This window comes from Tenebrio molitor, chromosome 6 (genome assembly GCF_963966145.1).
Source record: "Tenebrio molitor chromosome 6, icTenMoli1.1, whole genome shotgun sequence".
Taxonomy (NCBI): Eukaryota; Metazoa; Arthropoda; class Insecta; order Coleoptera; family Tenebrionidae; genus Tenebrio; species Tenebrio molitor.
The window spans coordinates 5,704,499-5,725,083 of NC_091051.1; the positions used below are offsets into that span (position 1 = coordinate 5,704,499).

Here is a 20,585-nt window from a genome sequence, read left to right on the forward strand (position 1 = left end):
TGTAAAAAAATGTTGTCACATTAAATGCAGTTTATTTTCTTTTATAATAGTAAACATTTTACAGAGTTTTACTGGTAAGTTAAGATGTGGATATGCTAAGCACATGAAAATTAGTACCACACACTTCTTCTCATGTACAACACAAAAATCAGTCAGCTAGAGATTCTGTACCTCACAGAAATGTCGAAACAATACCAAGTTACAGTTTCAGATAATACTGATAAATAAACGATGTGCTTTATATATCACAAGTATGGACAAAAACTAAATGATCATCCACCGTACATGTTTGGAATTATTTACAGTAGCTACAATTCGATCAAATTCAATAAATTGCACAGATAGAAAATTGTTTATTTACGACGATGACTGAAATAAAATCTGCATAGTTTCAGAAGCTTGTTTACACTAGTAAATAATATAAAAATAACAATTATTAGGCTTTTAGTACCTATCAATCTAACATTTGTACACTTCCACTTAATAATTTACAGACAGTTTTTATATTCACACACTTTCACTGGGCGTCCCTGATCACTACGGTCCTTTTGCGTGGCGGTCACCTATGATTCGATCCTTCATTCATATCATATAAAACTTGTGCTATCGTTCTCGACGATTCTACATTACTAAGGGCTACATTCGCTAAGTGAGGCTCGTAGTGCTTTAAGTACCTTCAAAAAGAAAACATTGACGTAAAAACAGCACGACACGATCAATTCCGACAACTCACCTTCTACAATTACTGCTGTATATAACGAGATTCCTAAGAATTAAAGACGCCGTCAACCTGATGCTCTTCGTCACTGGCCCTTCGTTGTCGTCCTAAAATCACAAACAATCAAAACGTCTTCTTCGGTACTCCGTCGAAGGAAAAAAAAATTCAAACCGTCATGCAAGGTGGGGGCAAATCGCAGGCAAAAAATATATTCTACCAATCAAACGGGAAATAAAAACAACGATAAAAAATATCCTAACAAGTCGCTTCCGTTGTGCGACTTGGCGACTCGAACGATTTCCAAAATGCTACTCAAAGCGTTTGCAAACACGCACACAAACACCTCACCTGATCGGTCGGAGCGGGCCCAGGTCTGGGCGGTGGTGCAGGCACACTCGGTGTGCCCTGCTTTGCCGTAGCTTTCTGCTATTTACAAAACGAACACATGTCAACCCGCCGTATTGTCACATTTCCAACGCCAAAAAAAAATGTTTTGCGAGAAAAAATACTCACTTGCAACTCCTTCGGATTGACGAACTCCAAGGCGTGCCTCTTGATGGCGTGCAATGCCGCGTCGGGGGCGTAACCTGGGTGCGTCGTCGGGGCCGGCGGCGGCGGTTCGACTTTGCCCCCTTGCGAGACCTGCTTCCTCCGCGTCAGGCTCTGTTTCATCACCTGAAAACGACAACGGATGCGTTTTGTTCATTGACGAACCGAAAGATAATCGAGTACTCGTACCTCGGTGTTGCAGTGCTTATCATGAAGATGAGTCATCAGAGAGAACCTTTTCCTCTTCATATTATCACAACGGTCCCATTGACAGACGATCTCTTCACTACCTTTAGGACAGTGCGCTTCGCACACGTGCAAGTACACCTGATTGGCCGACTTGAACTTGGTATCCCTGGAAACGACGAAACGATCATCACAACAACCTCGACTCTTTCGCGCGTCACCACTTACAAGTTGCAGTCCCCCCACTCGCACACGAACGGAGTCGTCAGATCCCTGATTATCCTCGGCTTGACGTCCTCCACCTTCTTCTCGACGACGCCGTTGCTGGCTCCACCACTCTGGGTGACCGCCGTCGTCTTGATCACGGAACTCGTCGGAATTATGTTGTTCGTGACCGTCGAACTTTGCAACATGGGCCTGTGCACCTGAGTCACCACAACCTGTTGCCCTTGCGGCAGCACCACCTTCTGGTGGTGCGTCGCCGTCGTGGGTTGCTGTTGCAGTATGATTATCGTCTTGGTGCCGCTTCCTTGTTGTTGGGCCGTTTGCGCCACCAAAACCGTCTGCGGTTGTCCGTGAACCACCGCCGTCTGAGGCTGGGCCACCATGTAGGTGCCTTGAGCGCCGCTGGTCTGCAAGACGTATTGGCCGGGTTGCGTGGTGCTCGCGACCAACTGAACCTGTCCTTGGAGTCCTTGCAACCCTTGCGACAGCAAGATCTGTCCGGCGTTCTGCTGGAGCACGACAGGTGCCCTGGGTTGGCCGGCGTTTTGTACTATCACCGTCTGTCCGGTCTGAGTCTGGGTTTTGGGCTGAGAGACTATGATTTGTCTGGGTTGGGTCAGCAACACCTGCTGGTTGTTGTCGACGATCAACTGCGAGACGGGCTGGGAGGGTGTCACGGGCGACGCTTCCGCCGGTGCGGTGGTCGCCGCCTCCTGCATCAGCTGTTCTTCGTCCTCCCCCTCGAGGATGTCGGCCGCGATGTCCGCGAACAGCTTGGCCGCCGCCGTCGACACCGTCGCCGCGCCCTCCTCGCCGTTCGAACTCGACACCGAGTCCGGTGCGGGAGAGTCCGCCCCCGCCGATCCGTTCACGTTCACCTTCACCTTCTTCGCTTCGGTCTCGGTGATGTCGTCGTTCGCCGGCCTCTTCACCCCCTGCTTCTTCTCCTCGTCGTGATGCTCGCTGTCCCTGCTCAAAGCCTTCTCGATGTGATTCTCCACCAAATCTAAGCGTAATTCTTTTCCCAGCGTTCCGTTCAAGATCGGCGGCGTCTTCTCCACCTTCTTCTCCAGCAAATCCGCCAACCTGAGAGGTTTGTTTTTCATCACTTCGTTCGTCGCCACTTTCACCGAATCTTTGGAATTGCTGTCCTCGTTCAACGGATTGTCGATGTTGGGAATGCCGTTGAGGAGGCCCTCGAAACTCGTCAGCGAATTGTCGCCGTCTTCCGTCGACGAAATACCACCGATGCCGATGGTCCCCATCCCCGAACTCGACGCCAGCGAGTTGTTCCCGGTCGAGTCGCTGTCCTCGTTGTCGATCCTCGCAGTCTTCTTTGCGTTGTTGCTCAACGGGGCGAGCGGAGGAGGCGGCTGAGGCGGTTCCTTCTTGCCCTTGAGCATGTTGGTGAACTGCGTCGTCGACGACACCGACGGGTCCCCCACCTCGCCGTCGGAAAATAGCTGACGCGCCCCGTTCAAGCGACAAGTCTTGGGGTTGTCGGATTTCAGGGGCGTCTTGTTGGCAGCGTCTGTCGAGTTCGCGGTAGCGTTCACTTGCTGCGCGAGCAGTTTCTGTTGGCGAGCGACGACCTGGACACGTTCGGAGTTAGTCGGGAGGAGAGTCACGAGCGTCGATTGAGGCGGTGGACGTGGAAGATTCTCTCGAAATTTTTGAGCACGTGCACCACCCCGACGACACTCAATTTTTACGCATTAAAAAGATTCTCCGAGAAATGCGCGACCGCGAATGAATCGCGCTCGACAAAAAAAAAAACAACAAAATAAACCAGCTGACGGTGCGTCGTCCAATTACGATAACGCAACCGCCATCGTTTTTTGATAGTGATACAATTTAGAGAGGGTAACTACTAAAATAACAACAAAGCATTATTTTTAGATTAGTAAAAACAATATGTCGAAAAACAACATTAATGTCTGTTAGTATGTTTATTAAAAAAACTATAAAAACATGCGACTGGCGCAGTTCGTCTTGAACGAAAGAGCCTAGCTGATTTTCATCCAATCAAACTTCTTTTTCGACAGATATAGCAGAGCGGGTTTCGGTCGTAGATTAAGCTAATCGATTAGTGTGTTACCTGAGCTACATTTTGGCAGTCTGTTGCAGTCCTCATGCTCACTGTGGTCATGCAATCGTTTACCTTTGTGGCCAGTAAGCTTTTGATGAGGGACGTGTTGCTCTGACCTGCCTGATTATCTTTGCTTGAACCGGCTGTCGCCTGCGCGGAGCTGCTGCCTAATAAAGCTTGGCTCAAGTGCGGATGCGCCATCACCTTAACACACAACATCCACAACGTCAAACTCGACGGTAAATAAAACAAACATCTTCACAAAAACAAAAATAAAAAAAATTAAAATCGTGTGTGTGACCAAATCGCGGCGATTGTTAGGGGAAGGTTAGAAAATTAAAGGAAGAAGAGCGGTAGAATGAAATGAAAAGTACTGACAGACTGCTTTTTTTTTCATGTCGTTTCGTTTAAATGTCAAAAAAATCAATTACCTGACTTTTCATATCGCCTTTACTAGTGGGCGGAGGGGCAGTCGCGTCCCTCTGTTTGGGGGGAGCACTAAGCTGCGCCTTGAGGATGGGTGAGGCGGGAGAGACGGGTGGGTTAGACGTGTCGTTGGAATTACTATTGTCAGCCAGGACCGTCAAAGATGGCGATTGTGAAGGAGTCGTCACAACGGTAGCGGCCGACTGCTTAGTTCGTCTGTTGGATCCCTTACTGGGTGGTGTGGGCTGTGGTGGTGTGACGGGATTGGATGCCGGTTGGATATTAATAATGAGAGGTTGAGCTCGCACCTTTATGCCTTCGTAATACTGTGGCTCGTTCGCACTGGACGGCTTCATCGGATTCGGGCCCACCGTCCCGCCAAATACTGACCTGGAACAACAAAATAACATCAATTGCACGCTCCACGTCCACTCTTTACGAAATTTCTTTTTTTAACTCTGCATTTAAATTTAAGAAAATGTACTTCTCAACAAATCTCTTTTCTTTTTAAATTCTACATTAAAAAAAAAACCTACCGTACGCATCTAGGAAAATGCAATGGTGAAATCACGCCCCTCCTTCCGATTTTGGAGCACGAGTTCAGATACTGTTTGTACAACTCTTGGTGGTCAATCTTGCCGTTGGCGCACGGTTCGTAAGTGGCCCTCAACCACGCCAGGGCAAACTGCTCGTTCTCGTGGATCGCTTGCTGATGGGCGTGCTGCTGCTGGATGAGTTGCTGAGGGGTCATGGTCTGTGCTTGTGTCGTCACCGTCGTAGTAACTAAAAATTATTCAGTTGTACACTCAAAGTAAAAAAAAGCATAAACAATGTTTTTTAATATCCGACCCTTCGAGCTGGATTTCCGTAATTTACAAATAAATTTAAGGTTATCTTTCAAAAAATGTTTCATCAAAGTAGGCTTTGCTTCGCTTGACGCAGGTTTGCCACTCGTCAATTTTTAAGGTTAGAAACATCATCTCCAGACAAGATCGTTTACGTAAATGTAGTTACAAATCTGAAGTAAAATGTTAAGAAAAAAGAAATTGTAAAAAGTCTTTTCTGTACAAAACCACTCGTTTTTGTTGGAAACATTTTCTAAAAAAAATTCGCCTACAAACACGGCCGTGCGTTATCAATCCAAAGGCCACTTCCCAAGGATTTTTTTAGACCTACACCTTTGACGTTTTATTCGTTGTTTGCATAATTTGAATAAATACGGACGACGGACTCACTGGTTGCGGAGGAACTGGGTGAGATGCTCAAGAGCCTCTGCGGGGTTATCTGAACGGTCCGGACCGGCGTGGTCTGTACCGTAGCCTTGGCCGCCGTCATCGTCGACAAGACCGAACTGGTGGACGTCGTCGTCGTCGAGGTGCTCGTCGCGCTGGTGATCGTCGTCGTCGCCGAAGCCGTCACCGTTTGAGAGCTGGGTGTCGTCGTGCTCACCCCGCCGGGCAACGTCTCGACCAACTTCATCCCTATGCACGCCTTGGGACCGTAACTCTTCCCCTCGACCGTGACCAGAGAAACCAGCGTGTCGACGACTCCGTGATTGCTGACGATCAGATTGCAGGATCTCTCCCCCAAAGACGACAACGAGTACAGACACTCCAACGTGTAAATCAACAGCATCACGTCGTGTATCGTCAAGAAAGAACACACTTTTTCGTAGACGTCGACCTGCAAGTACCGCAGCAGGATGTCCTCGTTGGCCTCGTTCTGACTCAGCTTGTTCAACACCTCCAGCGAGGATATGCAGCTCGCGCGATCCTCGCTCTTCAACCCCCTCACGATGATCTTCACCAAAATATTCGCCAGTCTGTCGGTCGGGTAGTCCTTGACGAGGAAGTCCGTCGCCATGTTGCCCAGCATGTCGAGGCCCAAGTTCTTCAAGTAACTCCATCGCGAACACGAGCACAACAACAAAAACCGAATGAACGTCTTGTTCTGGAGGAGGACGGGCACGTTCTCCTCGATAAAACTGAGATTCCTCAATATCGTCGTCACTTGCAACACTCTCTGGCCGATGTAGTCCTGCGTGCCGAGGCTGCGACCCAAACAGAAGAGTTCGCGATCGCTCGGGCTCGCTTTGAAACGTTTGTTGCAATCCGCCGTTGTCTCATCACAGTCACTGTCCGAGTCACTAGTTTCGCACCGAACGTCCTCCGTCACCATCGCCGGCGAGTCGACGCGTACGCTCTGGACGACGAGGGCCGACTTCTCGTCCGTCAGATCCAGGAATTCCTTCGATTCGAGCACGTCCGACCAGAAGTTGTGGATAGGATGCTTCCTGATCGTCGAGTAGCAGTGGACGAAAAGCCGCCGGAGAGAGCCTGCAACGCACCAAATCTCAACCAATTTTTCTTCACCGCTACTTTTGCCCCGCATCAAATTTACACTCTCGACCGCACAATCCAATCCCCGTGCCCCGATACTCACCGTGACAAAAGACACCCGCGTGCCCCAGTAAGTAGTCCACCAGCCTCGGATGTTTCTCCAGCTTGAGGGTGTGCTTGCCGTCGTTGGAGAGCAACGTGCACACGTTTATGGCGAAGTCTTGCTCGTTGGGCAACGGCGACACGAGCGATAAGGCCAGCCTGTCGTAATCAGACGGTTTGTACAGATTCGTGGACAAGTGATTGTACTCTCTGTTAACATCTGCAACGACAAATCATGTTGTTTTGTTTTTTTTTTAATCAATCGGATCGTCCTGAAAGCGACGTCGTTTCTAGAACGGTCATCGAATCGTCAAACGGATCAATAACGTGGGTCAAGCGAGATCGGCATGTGGCGCACTGCATATTCTCCTGCTGCACGAAATGCAGCAGCAGCAGCAGGAACAATTGTTCATCTCGCTCGTCACGACCAAATCCGAATCGATATCTCATCTACACCTGTAAAAATGCGCAACACATCCACGACGCGGCGTGTTCGCGCGAGGGAAAAAAGCGAAAATGATAACCGGAAGCGGGGAGAAAGTCCGTCGTGATGATGTGCTCCGGAGCGTCGACTTTCCATCAAAAAAGGATGGTCCTGGATCCCGGAAAAACGACCCCGAATCGATAATACGAGTCCGGCGAGTCGGGGGGGCCGATCCGTAGTTTGGGGAAAAAATTGTTACGGCGATTTCTTGGCCCGTGCCGCCTCCACCACCCGGTGGTGTTCCAGTAGCCGGTCTATTGATCACACGTAAACGCGAGAGGAGACGAGGCGGCTCGCGCCTGGGCCGTCCGATTACATTTGTCATCGCGCAACCGCCTTTTTGCGCAATCACAACAACGGATCGGAGTGGCATTGTTGATCTATAATTTGTCTCTGAACGCAACACGTGACGATCGGGAAGGACTGGAGGGGAGAGGCGGCGTCTCTGTTCGAATGCCGTCGCGGAAAATTACCGCACGCAAAAGCCAATAGTAGAATTAACGGTCGAACCGCACGTGCCTCGACCTCTCTCCGGGAGGTTATCCGCGACGGCGGCGACTTTTTCGCACGAGACAATGGACACTTTGGCGTGATTATGCCCAACCGTGTATCGTTTCAGTAGATACAATGCTCACGTAACTTCTTATTGCTTCATACTATATCACTTTCCTCACTTCGCTCTTTTCTTCGTTTACCAATTTCTTTTTCGCATTTAGATGATTTTCATTCGTGTTGTTCTTTACCTTGACTGGGACACACCAATATTTAATCTTCCATTATTCACTTGAAAGCAAGCAAATATTTTCATTCATTAAAATACAGTATTAAATTACCGCAAATGATTGTGTTCAAATTGTCTACTGAAGCGTAATTTCATTACATTTATGAATCACTTAGGTAAAACCAACACCGCTGCATCCACGCAAAACACGTAACTTATTTTTTTTTAATTATCAAAATATTTTGTTTTACTGTCGCAAACCCTGCAACGTGCTACATCTACTTACTGATATTCATTAAAAGTTAATCGAACCCTTTTTTTTCCTCGAGGGCATAAAAAACCGTCGGTAGAAGCCCACAAAACAATTAAAAATAGAATCCAGTTAAAATAGATACGGTTTGTCCGCGTAGAATCGAAGACATAAAAATTTAAAATTGACTCAAAATACGGCAAACGACTTGGACTCATTTGATGTCCGTCAATTTTATAGGTTAATTGCAAAAACACGATTCCGTTCCCACGAAACATTATCTTCATCAAGAATTCCGTTTGATCAAACTTTCAGTTTGTTCAACTTCCATGAAGCGTACTGTTTGCCGAGTTTACCAATTTTAAAGGCGATATCGGTAAACAGTTTACACTATTTTCTACAAGTTTTCGGCATCGGTGTTTTGTAAAAAAGTTCTTAGGGTTTTTTCCCTGTACAATAATAATGTAATTGCAAATAAACTTTCAAACTCGACAGAATTTTAGAAAACGCCTGAGCAAGCCTTGACAATTCCATTAGTACATTGTCTTGCCGGTGGCGCTGCACGCCGCGAGTACGAAATAAATAGGAATCTTTTGAAGTTCGTCTAGGAATTCACCCATCAGACCATATTGATCAAGAGCATAGATTATTGGTGTTTGAAAGAACCGCGACACGTCTTTGTGCTTGAATATCAGGTTCGAAGAGTATTCTGACCGATCCTAACAGGTCTTGTTACCTTGACATTACGGACGTCACGTCGCGATGAACCGCTCAGATTTATAGTGTCAATTATATCGAATTCTATCATAATGTCCTGCACACGCCTTTTTTGAAATAAACCCGAGAACATGTTAGAACATTCTTTATCAAAATATTTAAACAAAACGAACAGAACGACTGGACCGACTGGTCGATTTCCATCAATTTTTTCCACATAGGAAAAAGAATTATGCCATAAATTAATAAACTAGCCGCAGAGGTGGAAAGCAAACGGTGATACATATTTAATTTACAGCTTGATACCGAATTCTGCTTTTCCGAGTTCACCGTGTCGATGATTACTAGAAGCGATCGATACTCTATTTCTAATTACGCCGTAATTACAGTTTCCGCTATAACGATCAGTTTCGAATTTAAGCTGAAAATTAAAGACCTCCTGGTCCCTCGTTCTCGCTTCCGTCTGCGTTATCATCTCGCGAACAAATATGATCCCGCCTATTTTCGTCGAACTCCGGGTCGCAAAAAGCCACAACAAACACAGATAAACAATTGGCAAACACCACGTTATCTCGTCGCTTATCAAGGTCCGATCGTCGGGCCTCCCCGTTCTAGATAAGTCCGTCTGCTTCCGCGTGCGTCCCGCGCTTACCTGCTATCACGTGCTGATTGTAATTGTAGGTGAGCGGCACCGAATGCAACGCCCTCGCCGACCACCTCTTGTGTCTGGTCTCTTCGTCGTCGTCGCTGCCTCGGTCGGCCTCCTCTCCCAGGAAGTGCACCTTCTCCCACCGGTCCAAGTACCTGCCGACATAAAGAGAGGCGCTTCGGTTAGTCGGACACCAGCAGGACTGGGAGCAGCAGCAGCAGCATCAGCGGTGGCGCGGACGGTACGACGGGTCACGCCGGAACCGGCACTGACCTACGACACGCGGACACACAACAACACGGAGAGACGGCCACGTGAACGAGCGCACCACGTGAGCGTCTCGCGGCGCCGTCACACAGCGATTGACGACGAGGTGTTGGGCGAGGGGGAAAAGAGCGACTCGCCGAGAGACCAAACGCCGCATGGTCGTTCCGTTCGTTCATTCAAGCCGTGCCTGGGCCGGGGTGTCGTGCTGCCGCCGCAGGAGGAACGCACTCACTCACCTGAGGTAGATCTGCTTGAGGGCGACGCTGCCGTTGACGCAGTCCTTCGGCAGCCGGAGTTGGTCCAGCACATCGGACCAGCCGTTTTTCGAGTTCACCTGCACAAGAACAAAGTCTCAAAACGACACGAACACAAAAACAAATTCCGAAATCGTAGGTAGCATCCCGGGGCCGATGGTGCGACCCAATCGAGGCGATTCTTTCCTTTCTCACTTTCATTTTTAACTTTTTTTTCCCGTCTGTAAACCCGTAACGTAATTACACGAACAGGAGCGGAATAATTTAATATTTCACTTTTCTCATTTTATAATCATGTTCTGGTTCCACCAAATTAAATTAATTTGTTATTTTAGTATCATATTTGTAATTGCCTCGATCTGAACATGTTTAATTTCACGCCGCAGTAATTATGAGTGTCCACTCAATTTTTTCTTTTAAAATTTCAAATGTTATATTAATTATACGACGAGGAAAACACATGAACAAAAAAAAATGAGAGCTGTTAAAATTTGCGGGGTGTTAAAACATCCCTTAACATCCCTGAGTGTTAATTGACAATTTAACGGTTGTCGATTATTATTGAATGTTATTCATGCATTATTCAACATAACACCACGAAAATTAATGTTTGTAATAACTAATAAGAATCACTTCCTCGACTAAAATGTTTCGAAATTGATAACTGATCGCAAGAAGCAAAAGACCACTCCTATAATCTGGTTTTTTATCAAAAAACCACTAATACCACAATTTACACTCAAAATAGAGCTGGCAACATTGTACACTTTTGACCTAGGGTGAAAAACATCATCATATATCTGTGGCGGTCGTGAAAAACTAGGTAAGTCGAAAATGTTAATTTTTCAGGGCAACGATTCAAAATTCCACATCATTCCTAAAATCCTGTAATTAAATAGAAGCTTCTTTCTACCTGTACTTGCTTTCAATATAAGTCAATTTTAAACTGTGAAAATCTGAATTATTTAACTCCATAATTTATTATTAAGGTGTAAACATCGCTAACTCATTTTTGAAATAATTTGACTTACCTACTTTTTCACGACCGCCACAGATATAAGTTGAGGTCATGCAGAGATATTCGTAGTCTTCATTTGAGAGTTGAATAAAGAGCGATCGAATTAATTTGTAATCGAGTTATCCATGAATCTGAAATCGTATGTCGTTACTTGAACTCCACGCTCCAATAAACACAGCTTGGAACACAGGTTAGAGCTCGATATATCAATCGCAAAAGACACGGATCCAAATCCATGGATGACTCGATTACAAATTAATTTCATCACTCGATACCTGTCTCACGTTGCGACGCGAGCCTTTAATACGTTCAAATTTTAAATGCGAGATTCGAGCCTAATGGGCGTTTGTGTACTTTCAATGGCATTAAAAATGACAGGTGTTGGCAGGTGTGGCCAATTTAGTGAAAATTTTATTATTGCAAACCTACATCAACATGTCGTGGTTCTTTGATAAAAAATAGTATGTGTATAATTTGTTTCAAAATCAAAAATCCAGCAACACTGCATTCTATAAATTATTATACCTCGAAAATACAACCGACAACGTCGCCAACTTTTGTTTTTAGTGTGTTTGAAAGTGTCAGAAAAACGTGGGGTTATGAAATAAAACTGTTGACAGCCGTTTTGGTCGTAGTTCATCGTTAATTTAGCGGTTAAAAGATTCCTTGTTTTTCGAGGCATTTTTATAATTTGATATTTGTGACACACTGAAGGTCAAATTTTGGCGGAAGGTTGGGCCAATCCAGAAAAATGAAACTTATTCTAGGGATTTCTTTTTTTCTGCCAACATAATTCAACAGGTGGTGGATTTTTGATTTTGAAACAGATTATACATAGTTTATTTAACGAGTTAGTGTGTAAATTGGACTTTTTTTGGCATGAGTAGGCCAGTTTAAAACGCGAGTGAAACGAGCCAAAAGAGCACAATTTACACACGAACGAGTTGAATACAACGTTTTTTTGTTCGACGAACCCCTCAAAGGCTCCAAATCACTTAAAATCTTTAAAATTAGCTTGACGTTTCGTTTTGACAAGTTGTGACATGTATCAAAGTCCGTTCACACAGGAGAAAATTCTCAAATTCTGACAGTGTCGAACAAAAAAAAAAATTAATATGGATTGATTTGCAACCGTGAACAATTTTAATAAATTTTACTTCAATTTCGGATATAACCCACGCCTAGAATTTGTCTCACCAAAGTTAGCTTTGAACCACATTCTTTTGTAAAAGTAAGTCTTAACTTGGTAAGGTTTGCGTCTTGTGAATTTTGAGGTAGAAATATTAGGTATCTGAAAAGAAGAAGATTGACCGTTATTTTCCAAAAAAGTGAAACGTTAATAATTCAAGGAATTGTTTAAAGCAAGAAAGATCCAACACTCACAAACAATCAAACATGGCACGTCATAAATCCAAAGGCGTCTTTGATGAATTTTTTCCGACATCAACTATCAGAAAAACGACGAATTTCTTCATTTATAAAACAAACTGCGCCTAGCTAATTGAATAAAATTTTTGCCTTTCATTTAAACGCATAGTTATCAATTATTATGCTTTACAAGAGGAAATTGCTCCGAGACACTGCATTGCGTAAGCGATAAACCTAACCTCACTTCCATATTCAACATTTACGGAAGTTTTTTACTTTATTTGTTCTGTTCTCATATCGAATGGGTGATTAACTGATTAAAATGTTAAATGTGGCGCATACATTCCTAGAATTCGTAGAATCCTATACGAAGATAATTCATTATCTTCCCTAAAGCCTAAACATTACTCAATAACAGTGCATATATTTTTGCTTCCACAGTTTTCGAGAACGTCAAAGCAATATTTCCTTTTTGTACCCATCTGAGCAGAGATCTTGGGCTAAGCCTCTGCAAAACCGGACGACCAAATCTGCCATTTTACCGCACCGCTCCATCACGTCCACGTTGCTACTTAAAAAAAAAACGTCACAGACTCCGCCCTCGCAACCCCAAACTACTCCCGACATCGTCACCCGTAAAGTCGACCTCCGCTAAATTCCTGTTGTCCTGCTAGCAGGATCGCATCTACGCATACCTGCAACTAGGGTGATTCGGCGCATCGTCGCCTCCGTCGCAGAATCACGCGGCCACCGTCGTCGTGGCCGTCGCGGCGATACATCACCCGCTCGTAATGCGATCCACGTGGGGCGGCGCCGGGCGCGTGTCGATACGACCAGAAAAAAAGAGACGACGTGATCAGCGGATTTCGTCTCCCGATGATGAGTGTCGCGTGTCGATTTATTGATTTTCGCGACAAATCCGACGCCGTACGTCCCGATCAACCGGGAACTCCGTAACGTCAAGTTTTGTCATCGGCGGTGGCGTGCACTCTAAAAATAAACCGTGGAAGAGGGTCAGTGTTCCAACACCTCCAACTGACGCAGCAGCCCGAAAAAATTACGCGTTCGACGTCGCCTCTTCCACCGGGACACTCAGAGGCCGCCACGTGCACCGCAACGGTCAGCGGGGAAACACGTGTGACCCGACAGGAATCGTGTGGTGTTTTTTTTTTGTCGGGAAACCGTACGAACGCCACCCCTGTCGTCAACGGTCGCACGGACTTACCCGTGACATCTGTCACACAGGAGAGCCGATCGGAAGTTGTTTATTTATCGAACGGCAGGGTCGCCACCCGATGCGAATGAAAATTCGCTGCATCCCCGCACGAATTTCCGTCGAAAAATCGCACCGCGGCCCCCGTCCTTGACGGACTATATAAGCGCTGAGTCAGTTCGGCGGCGGTGCGGCAACACTGTTCGACAACACCGCTGCCGCTTATACAACCGGCTGGCCGACCGGACGAGGACGGCGATAGCCCCCGGGTCGCGCCCCAGACGAGGACCGAACGATCGGAAGAGCGTAAGAAGGGAGATGCGGCGAGAAACGAACGGGCATATAATAAACATCGGTTTGCCAGCTTGCCGACACCCGCAGCAGCAGCGTTGTTGGCTCGGCAAGTTCACCGACCCACGATTGTGTGTGTGTGTGTGCATGCATGCCCACCGCCGGAGAAACTCGTTCGTTCGGCGAAAGAGCGAGCGACACCGGCGCGATCGAGTTACAAACGACGGCGGCGTTACATTGTTTTGTTTTTCTGGAACGGAAAAACGGGGATTTTCCGAAGCACCGGGTGGGACGGCGAGTGGGGGCCGCAGCATGACCTCGCACCGTTAATTTCGGGGTCGGGCTTCGCTCCTTCCGGACATTGTTCTTAGGCGAGAAGTTCCGAGAAGCGCACGACGACGATGAGATTCGCCGGCGAGGGAGTTGCGTGAATTGGTACGAGGATGAGGCGGCCGCGTGCGAAACGGTCGCCGCAGCGGAAGAAAACACGACAAAGGGTCCGCCGTTCCCCCAAAAGAGCTTTCCGACCAGAAAAGAAATCAATTTTTTTTCTCTCCGATTTTTTATTTCACACGATGACAACGACGATTCCACGAATCCATCAACAACTCGATGTGCGCTACAAAAGAGAAACTTTTTGAACAATAAATTTAACATCTCGATAAAAAAAAAAACCCGGATTCGTGAGAATTCTAATTAGGTGCCTCAACAGATCATACCATATTATGTATCAAATAATGAATAATAAAGTTCAACCCTCTAATTAAATGTGTACCACCAAAAACAATAGAGAATGCATTCTTTTCCGCTCAAAAAATACATTTTCCCTTCCCTTCAAAAAAAATATGAACAAAAGAGAATTCTCTTTTCATTAAATATTCACAGCTAATTATTCTGGCGACTTCATTTGCTCCTTTTAAAATTGTCCCTCTTTAGAAAAAAATTGCCATTTTACATATTGGAAAATTATTTATTTAATGAGACTAATGTTCCGGTCGAAAAGGATATTCTAACCTAGAAATTTGAAAAAATTAATTCTTTCTAATACGTTTTTTTAAAGAATAGGGCTCCCAAAATGTGTCTAACTTTAACGGATTGAAAAAATAATTATCCCTTAAAAGTTTAGGTACAGTTAATTTCAAAATTATAGAGTACACCTCAAAAATCAAGAAGTCGATTTATTACAATTTTTTCCACATGTAAAAATGCCTTTTTGAAATTTGAGCGTCATATTTTTATATAGGTTAGGTAAGTTTGACAACATAAAACGTCGCTGATATTTTAGAACACCATAATATTGTCTGTTTTATCCTCTGCACGGTGCTCTTCGCGATGTTATAAATACTGGGCTACCATCTGGATCGACCACCCTTCTTCTAATTTGGAAAGAATGAGCACTTTCACGTTTTCGGTTAGATTAGGCATTTTGTTTGTCAAAATTGACATTGATCTTTGACAAAAAATGTAAGTGCAATTCACACTGTAGAAAATTAGATGTACTCTATAATTTTGAAATTAACTGTACTCGTAGGTAATGCGTGTTAAATTTATTTAATTTGTGGTCAAATGGCCTTGTGTTCTTTTGTTTCGGTTAAACTATAGCGTAGCTTCATGAGCTGTCAAATATTTCGTGAAGGACGAACGGAGTGGAAGCGTCGATAGAGTTAAGGAAATACATAATATGTATACATACCTATATAAAATGAACCGAAAGCTTTTGTTTGTCACCGGCAAATGAGGTTATGTATCTGACGGATTCTCAACTAAAAACACGACCTAAACGCTGTGCCAAAATCAAAAAACCATTGTGGTGCAAATAACACATTTTTCATGACATTTCCTATTGTGTACACTGACGGACAAAAAAATTGTCGTCACTCATTTGACGGCACTGTCATTGTATTTAATGTTTCATTAATGTAAATCATACTTCTAACTTTGAGGTTAACCAATGTCTCTCAAATGATGTGGCATTTTAAAATTATTTAAAATATTTGTTACTTATGACATATTATGTATTGTGAATGGTTTTTTGATTTTGGCACAGCGTATACATTTGGAAAAGACAAAAACCTGCTCGATTACAAATTTATCTAAACAGACAAACCTGACACCCGTTTTTCTCGAAACTATGTTTCTTAAAATGGTTACCTCAACATCTCAAGATCTACTTAACTGGCCTCAAAAAAATTAAAAAATTATTCTATTCAGTTTCAATGTGCATGCATATGTTTTCTTCTCTTTTTTTCACACAACACTGATCAAAAAACGTTTGTCTTTTTTTTTTGATGAGCAAAACCATGGTGTGGCCATTTGTAAACTTTTTTTCACTTATTTGAAAAAAATACACATACTGAAAAGTTTCATTATAGACACTATTATCTTTAAAATCCTCGAAGATGATACGATTGTTGTAATATGTAATTCCAATTAAATGGGAAAAAAAAGACTATAATTGAAATTTTTTCATGAACAATTGTCAAAACGTTGTCATGTTGGTATGAGCCAAACAGTGATTTTCACGATAATACGGTTAGTGTCACTGAGTGTCAACATTTTTTTTAATATAACTGAGCCTGCCCCTGACGAGCCAAGGTTTATTTCAAATTCGAAAAAGATTTCTGCTGATTTCTCATTCAATTTGTTTTGAAAATAAATTCGCGGAAGAAAGGTACGGGATGTGAAGTGAACATAACCTTAACTATGATTTGGTGTCAAATTGTTATACAGCTGGTCCACATTTTGCGCACACTTTAGGGTGGTACAGAGTGGTTTTTTACTTAATTTTGACATTCACAATTGTTTGTTAAAAAAAATTCACTATAGTTTATTTGATTTTGGTTCTACAACTCGGCCTGCTAAAGAACTTAATTTATGGAACAGGGAGAATTTTTTTTTTTTTTTGTTTCTTTGTTACATATTTAATTTCGTAATTTCTGTGCCAGAAAAACTTAGAAAAATGACGTCACATTAAAAAATTTGCCAAAAATGTTGGCACTCGCTACTCCTTTCTGGGAACGAATTCGAGCGTCATCGGAGAACACTTTTCGAGACTCGCCGTTCGAATACTGAGGACGATTTAAATCAAACAATGACAGGGACGACTTTCACTGCTTTATAAGTATCGATTTCGCTATGACAACACAATAATGTAAATTTTCCAGTTATGTGAAGTGCACGACGAAGTTAAAATTAACTGTCGTTGCTTAAAACCTACCAAGACGCGTGCAAATTGCTTGGCAACGAACGAAATAAAGAAGATTTATCGGAGAATGAATTGAGTACGTTTGCAAAAGATTTTTTTTTTTGTTAAATCGAGCAACATCCAAGTCTGAAAGCGCGGAACATGTGGAAACGTGACCGACCCCGGGTACTGTCATGTCGTGCACAAATTGCTATCGAGACATCAACACAGAATTATTGAATGGACGACAATTTGAAAAATTCCAGTCGGGTTTGGAAAAACAGAAAATTGTTCGCAAGATCTTGATAGAAGCGGAGCCGTATCAAAACCGACGGAGTTATCGAAGAGGTTATCGGCATCAATCGTCATCGTTTCTTCGAGATTTCGCTTTGCCAGACGGGACAACAAGAGGGTGACAGTCCGGCACCGCAACCGTCGACCTCCAAACAAACTTTCGGAGGTGTGGATCTTAATTTTCCGCCTGTTCGAGTTCGGCGGAGGCGAAAGAAATTCGCCAAACAAAATCGATGCCGTCGAATTCGCGTCCCATATATGGAACACCGGCGGCATCCAGTTCGGTCGTTGACGAGTTATAAAAAAACCCCATATCGTCCCCGACAATAACTAATAACGCCTCTATCGACGCCGTCGGCCATCAAACCCGCCCTTGGTAACAACATCCAGCGGAAAAAAACCGACAAACACGTCGCCATCGAGGGAAAAAATTGAAGAGACCGGTGCGAACACGGAACCTCGATCGCGCATCACTATTTCGGTGCATACGCCGCCTCCGCCGACACCGCACTGATGGCAGGACACGGTACGTTCTACTAGGTCAGGGTCTGTGTGTTCCTATTCTCTGGTCTCTCGCCTCGCCCCCCGATAGGACATACACACGCTCGCCGTACGCGCCGCTGTCGAAGGAGGCCTCGGTCACGGCGTGTCATCACCCCACCAACGTGCACATCGCTGGTTTCGCTTTTAACTGGACGGAAAGCGGAGCCGGTGGAGATCCTCGCCGTGGGCTGACGGTGCCAATGAACAAGAGAAACAATCGTGGTGGTGGGACCTGGGGCGTTGCGACCTTGACGACATTATCGACATGTTTATTAATCGGGTGTCGGGGGGGTTTTTGTGACAAATAGGAGGTCGCGGCTTCTGTTCCATTGTGGAGGATAATTGTGGGCCCTAATTCAATTAACGGACAGGATGGAGTCGGGCTGTAAAATTTTCTGTCGGCCATTCAAGACGGTAATTATCCGGAGCTAATGACGGAACGATGTCCAACAATAAAAGTTTAATAATGAAATCGTATCGATTCGTCAAATAAAATTTACATCCAGCTGAATAATTTATCGAGGTGGTCGTGGAGAGAAAAAGCGGTTCCGTGGGGTCCGGACGGCAGGTCGGGCCCCGGTTATTTTCGCGTTTAATCAAAAATATGCCAGTTATGCGCTTGGGACTATAAATAGCGAAAGAAAATGTGACGGGTTCGGCGGGTGAGTCGTCGAGAAGACGTCGCCTGATAAAGAGTCAACCCTGACCTTGTTCCGCTGCACCTTCCGTGCAGTCGGCACGCCGCGCTCGCCGAAACCGCGTCTGCTCCGCGTCCGGATCGGGCGCGAGCTGCTCGCACATGGCACCTACCTTGATCCATCCGCCTTGGCCGGTCACCAGGGTGTAGAGCAGGTAGAGGTCGACCTCCTTGCCGGCGAGGATGGGCGGCCGCCTGAACGGCGTCCTGCAACACACAGAGAGAGTCGGAGCGGGCCCCGAGCCGGCCTGGTCCACTTACCCGCGCGTCTCGTGGAAGTGGTGCAGGTCCCGGAGGAACCCGTCGCGCTCCTTGGGGTACGTGGCCGCATTCTTGTCGAGAATTTTGGCCATAGTAGCCGTGTTTACAGCGCTGCACGTGTCATTCGATGGCGGACGTCATGACCGAAACCGGGCGCTGCGACGGCGGCCCCGACGCCGTTTTCTGCACCTCCCAGGGTAGCTTGCACCTCGCAGTTGTTGGCCAGGCAGTTGACGACTCCCTGCGCTAGCACGACGTTGCACTCGCTCTGACCGTAATAATGCGCAGAACCATCGCACCCGCGGGCGCTACACGCTCCACCGTCAAGAACGTTCAAAGATGCACCGAATAGGAACTACTTGCACCGTCCTGCATAACCAAATACCGATTTTTCTCGCGAAATTCTGACCGAAGAACTCTACCGTGCTAACCCATGATGCTTGACAAGACTATTACCAACATGGCTGCCGGTTCCCCGTTATTGTAAGGCGCGAAGGAAGGTTTTATTCGCGACACACGGCACCGGAACCACCCCCAACGAACCTGCCCCTCGCTGCGGACACTCTCCCGCTCTGCTAACGGCCTTTTCCGACCGCTATCATCACTCGAACGCGGTGAGTTTATTATAAAAAATCACAAAGTTTTGACAACACAAAATATTAGTTCAAATGCCAATTTCCCGAACGAGCGCCATCTACTCCACGTTTACACAATGCGACGCTCGAACGGTAATTAGGCAACCTGCACGCAACGCGCCCCCTACATCAACCAAAACAACGTCAACGTAGGAAACCAAACGAATGAAAAATTATTTTTTTATCGCACAATGGACACGATAACGCAAACGAAAACCGCAACGACATAAACCTGTAAGTACCAACACCGTATCGATCTCTCCCGATCGTCCGATCATTCGCTTTCTAGACACCCAAAAATCGCCCCCTTACACCACAACTCGTTCCCCAAACTCGCACTTAAATCACCTGTTACCAATTCAAACACGACACTCTAGCGTAAAATGCCCAAACATCGTCGAGCCCCCAGAGTCTTGAAAAGAACTCATCCTACCAAAACTAAACGAGAAATTGTACAAAGACAACTCAGCTGTGTGCAGAGAGATAAAGAAAACAATCTCACTTCCATAGCAGAGACTGCTGACAACGATCCTTTGCTGGATTTTATGGTAAGACACACATGCACACCATCATCCTAACAAACATCACAAATTTACTTTCAGAAAATTGAAGTTAAAGAAGAAGAATTGGATCCCAGTCAGCAACTGGATTTTAACCAGGAAATAAATATACCACTTAAAATAGAACAATTTGAAACTTTGGAATGTGACAGGTATGGTGATGTGATTGATTAATTGTTGTTGTATTTTTTTTGTTTTAACAACAAATTTATTTTAACAGTATTAACCAAGAAGAATCATCTAATCCTGATGACAAATTACTGGGTGGTACCAACAATCAGGACTTAAATATATTAATAGAATGGGCATTAAATTTACAATTTGACCACTCAAAATATTGTAGTGGACGTCTGTATCCCTGCAAAGAAATATTTGATAATTTTAGATGTAAGATAGTTGTATTGTACTGCACTGTTTGTAAAAAGCGCATGTTGCACACGCTCAAGGATTGGGCAATGTTATAAATAAAACGAAAAATAAAAATTTCAAATTGATTTAAATTCGCCGCCATTATGTCATTCGGAAGTGACAGTTCTTCACCGACC

The 20,585-nt window shown here is 45.0% G+C and overlaps 1 protein-coding gene and 1 long non-coding RNA gene across 7 annotated transcripts; one reads left to right on the plus strand and one right to left on the minus strand.

Annotated features, from left to right (window-relative positions):
- Positions 1–333: 333 nt before the first annotated feature.
- Positions 334–18,981, minus strand: Bap170 (Brahma associated protein 170kD). 6 transcript variants are annotated; one of them, XM_069052345.1, is made up of 15 exons: positions 18,846–18,981; positions 18,698–18,791; positions 9,959–10,056; positions 9,459–9,610; positions 6,636–6,854; positions 5,429–6,529; positions 4,730–4,976; positions 4,502–4,583; positions 3,777–3,971; positions 1,682–3,270; positions 1,457–1,622; positions 1,232–1,393; positions 1,067–1,144; positions 734–825; positions 334–674 (listed from the first exon to the last, which is right to left on the minus strand). In XM_069052345.1, exons 1-15 carry the CDS (start codon positions 18,935–18,937, stop codon positions 560–562), a joined length of 4,482 nt encoding a protein of 1,493 aa, XP_068908446.1. In that variant the 5' UTR covers positions 18,938–18,981; the 3' UTR covers positions 334–559. The 6 variants fall into 6 exon arrangements, with proteins under 6 accessions (XP_068908446.1, XP_068908443.1, XP_068908442.1 ...); XM_069052342.1 differs by having other exon boundaries at positions 3,840–3,971; positions 4,199–4,583; XM_069052341.1 differs by having other exon boundaries at positions 1,067–1,141; positions 4,199–4,583.
- Positions 18,755–20,530, plus strand: LOC138134254 (uncharacterized). Its single transcript, XR_011160680.1, has 6 exons — positions 18,755–18,901; positions 18,955–19,459; positions 19,509–19,714; positions 19,770–20,028; positions 20,083–20,192; positions 20,261–20,530. It is a non-coding gene; the product is annotated as an uncharacterized lncRNA (long non-coding RNA).
- The last annotated feature ends 55 nt before the right edge of the window (positions 20,531–20,585 follow it).

Excerpts from the sequence above, each read along its gene's own strand:
- Bap170 (XM_069052340.1), bottom strand. The coding sequence starts at position 18,937 with ATGGCCAAAATTCTCGACAAGAATGCGGCCACGTACCCCAAGGAGCGC. Across the intron at positions 6,530-6,635 it reads CGCGGGTGTCTTTTGTCACG|GCTCTCTCCGGCGGCTTTTC; the intron begins GTGAGTATCGGG and ends GGTGCGTTGCAG. Across the intron at positions 3,972-4,198 it reads AAGGCGATATGAAAAGTCAG|GTGATGGCGCATCCGCACTT; the intron begins GTAATTGATTTT and ends TTGTGTGTTAAG.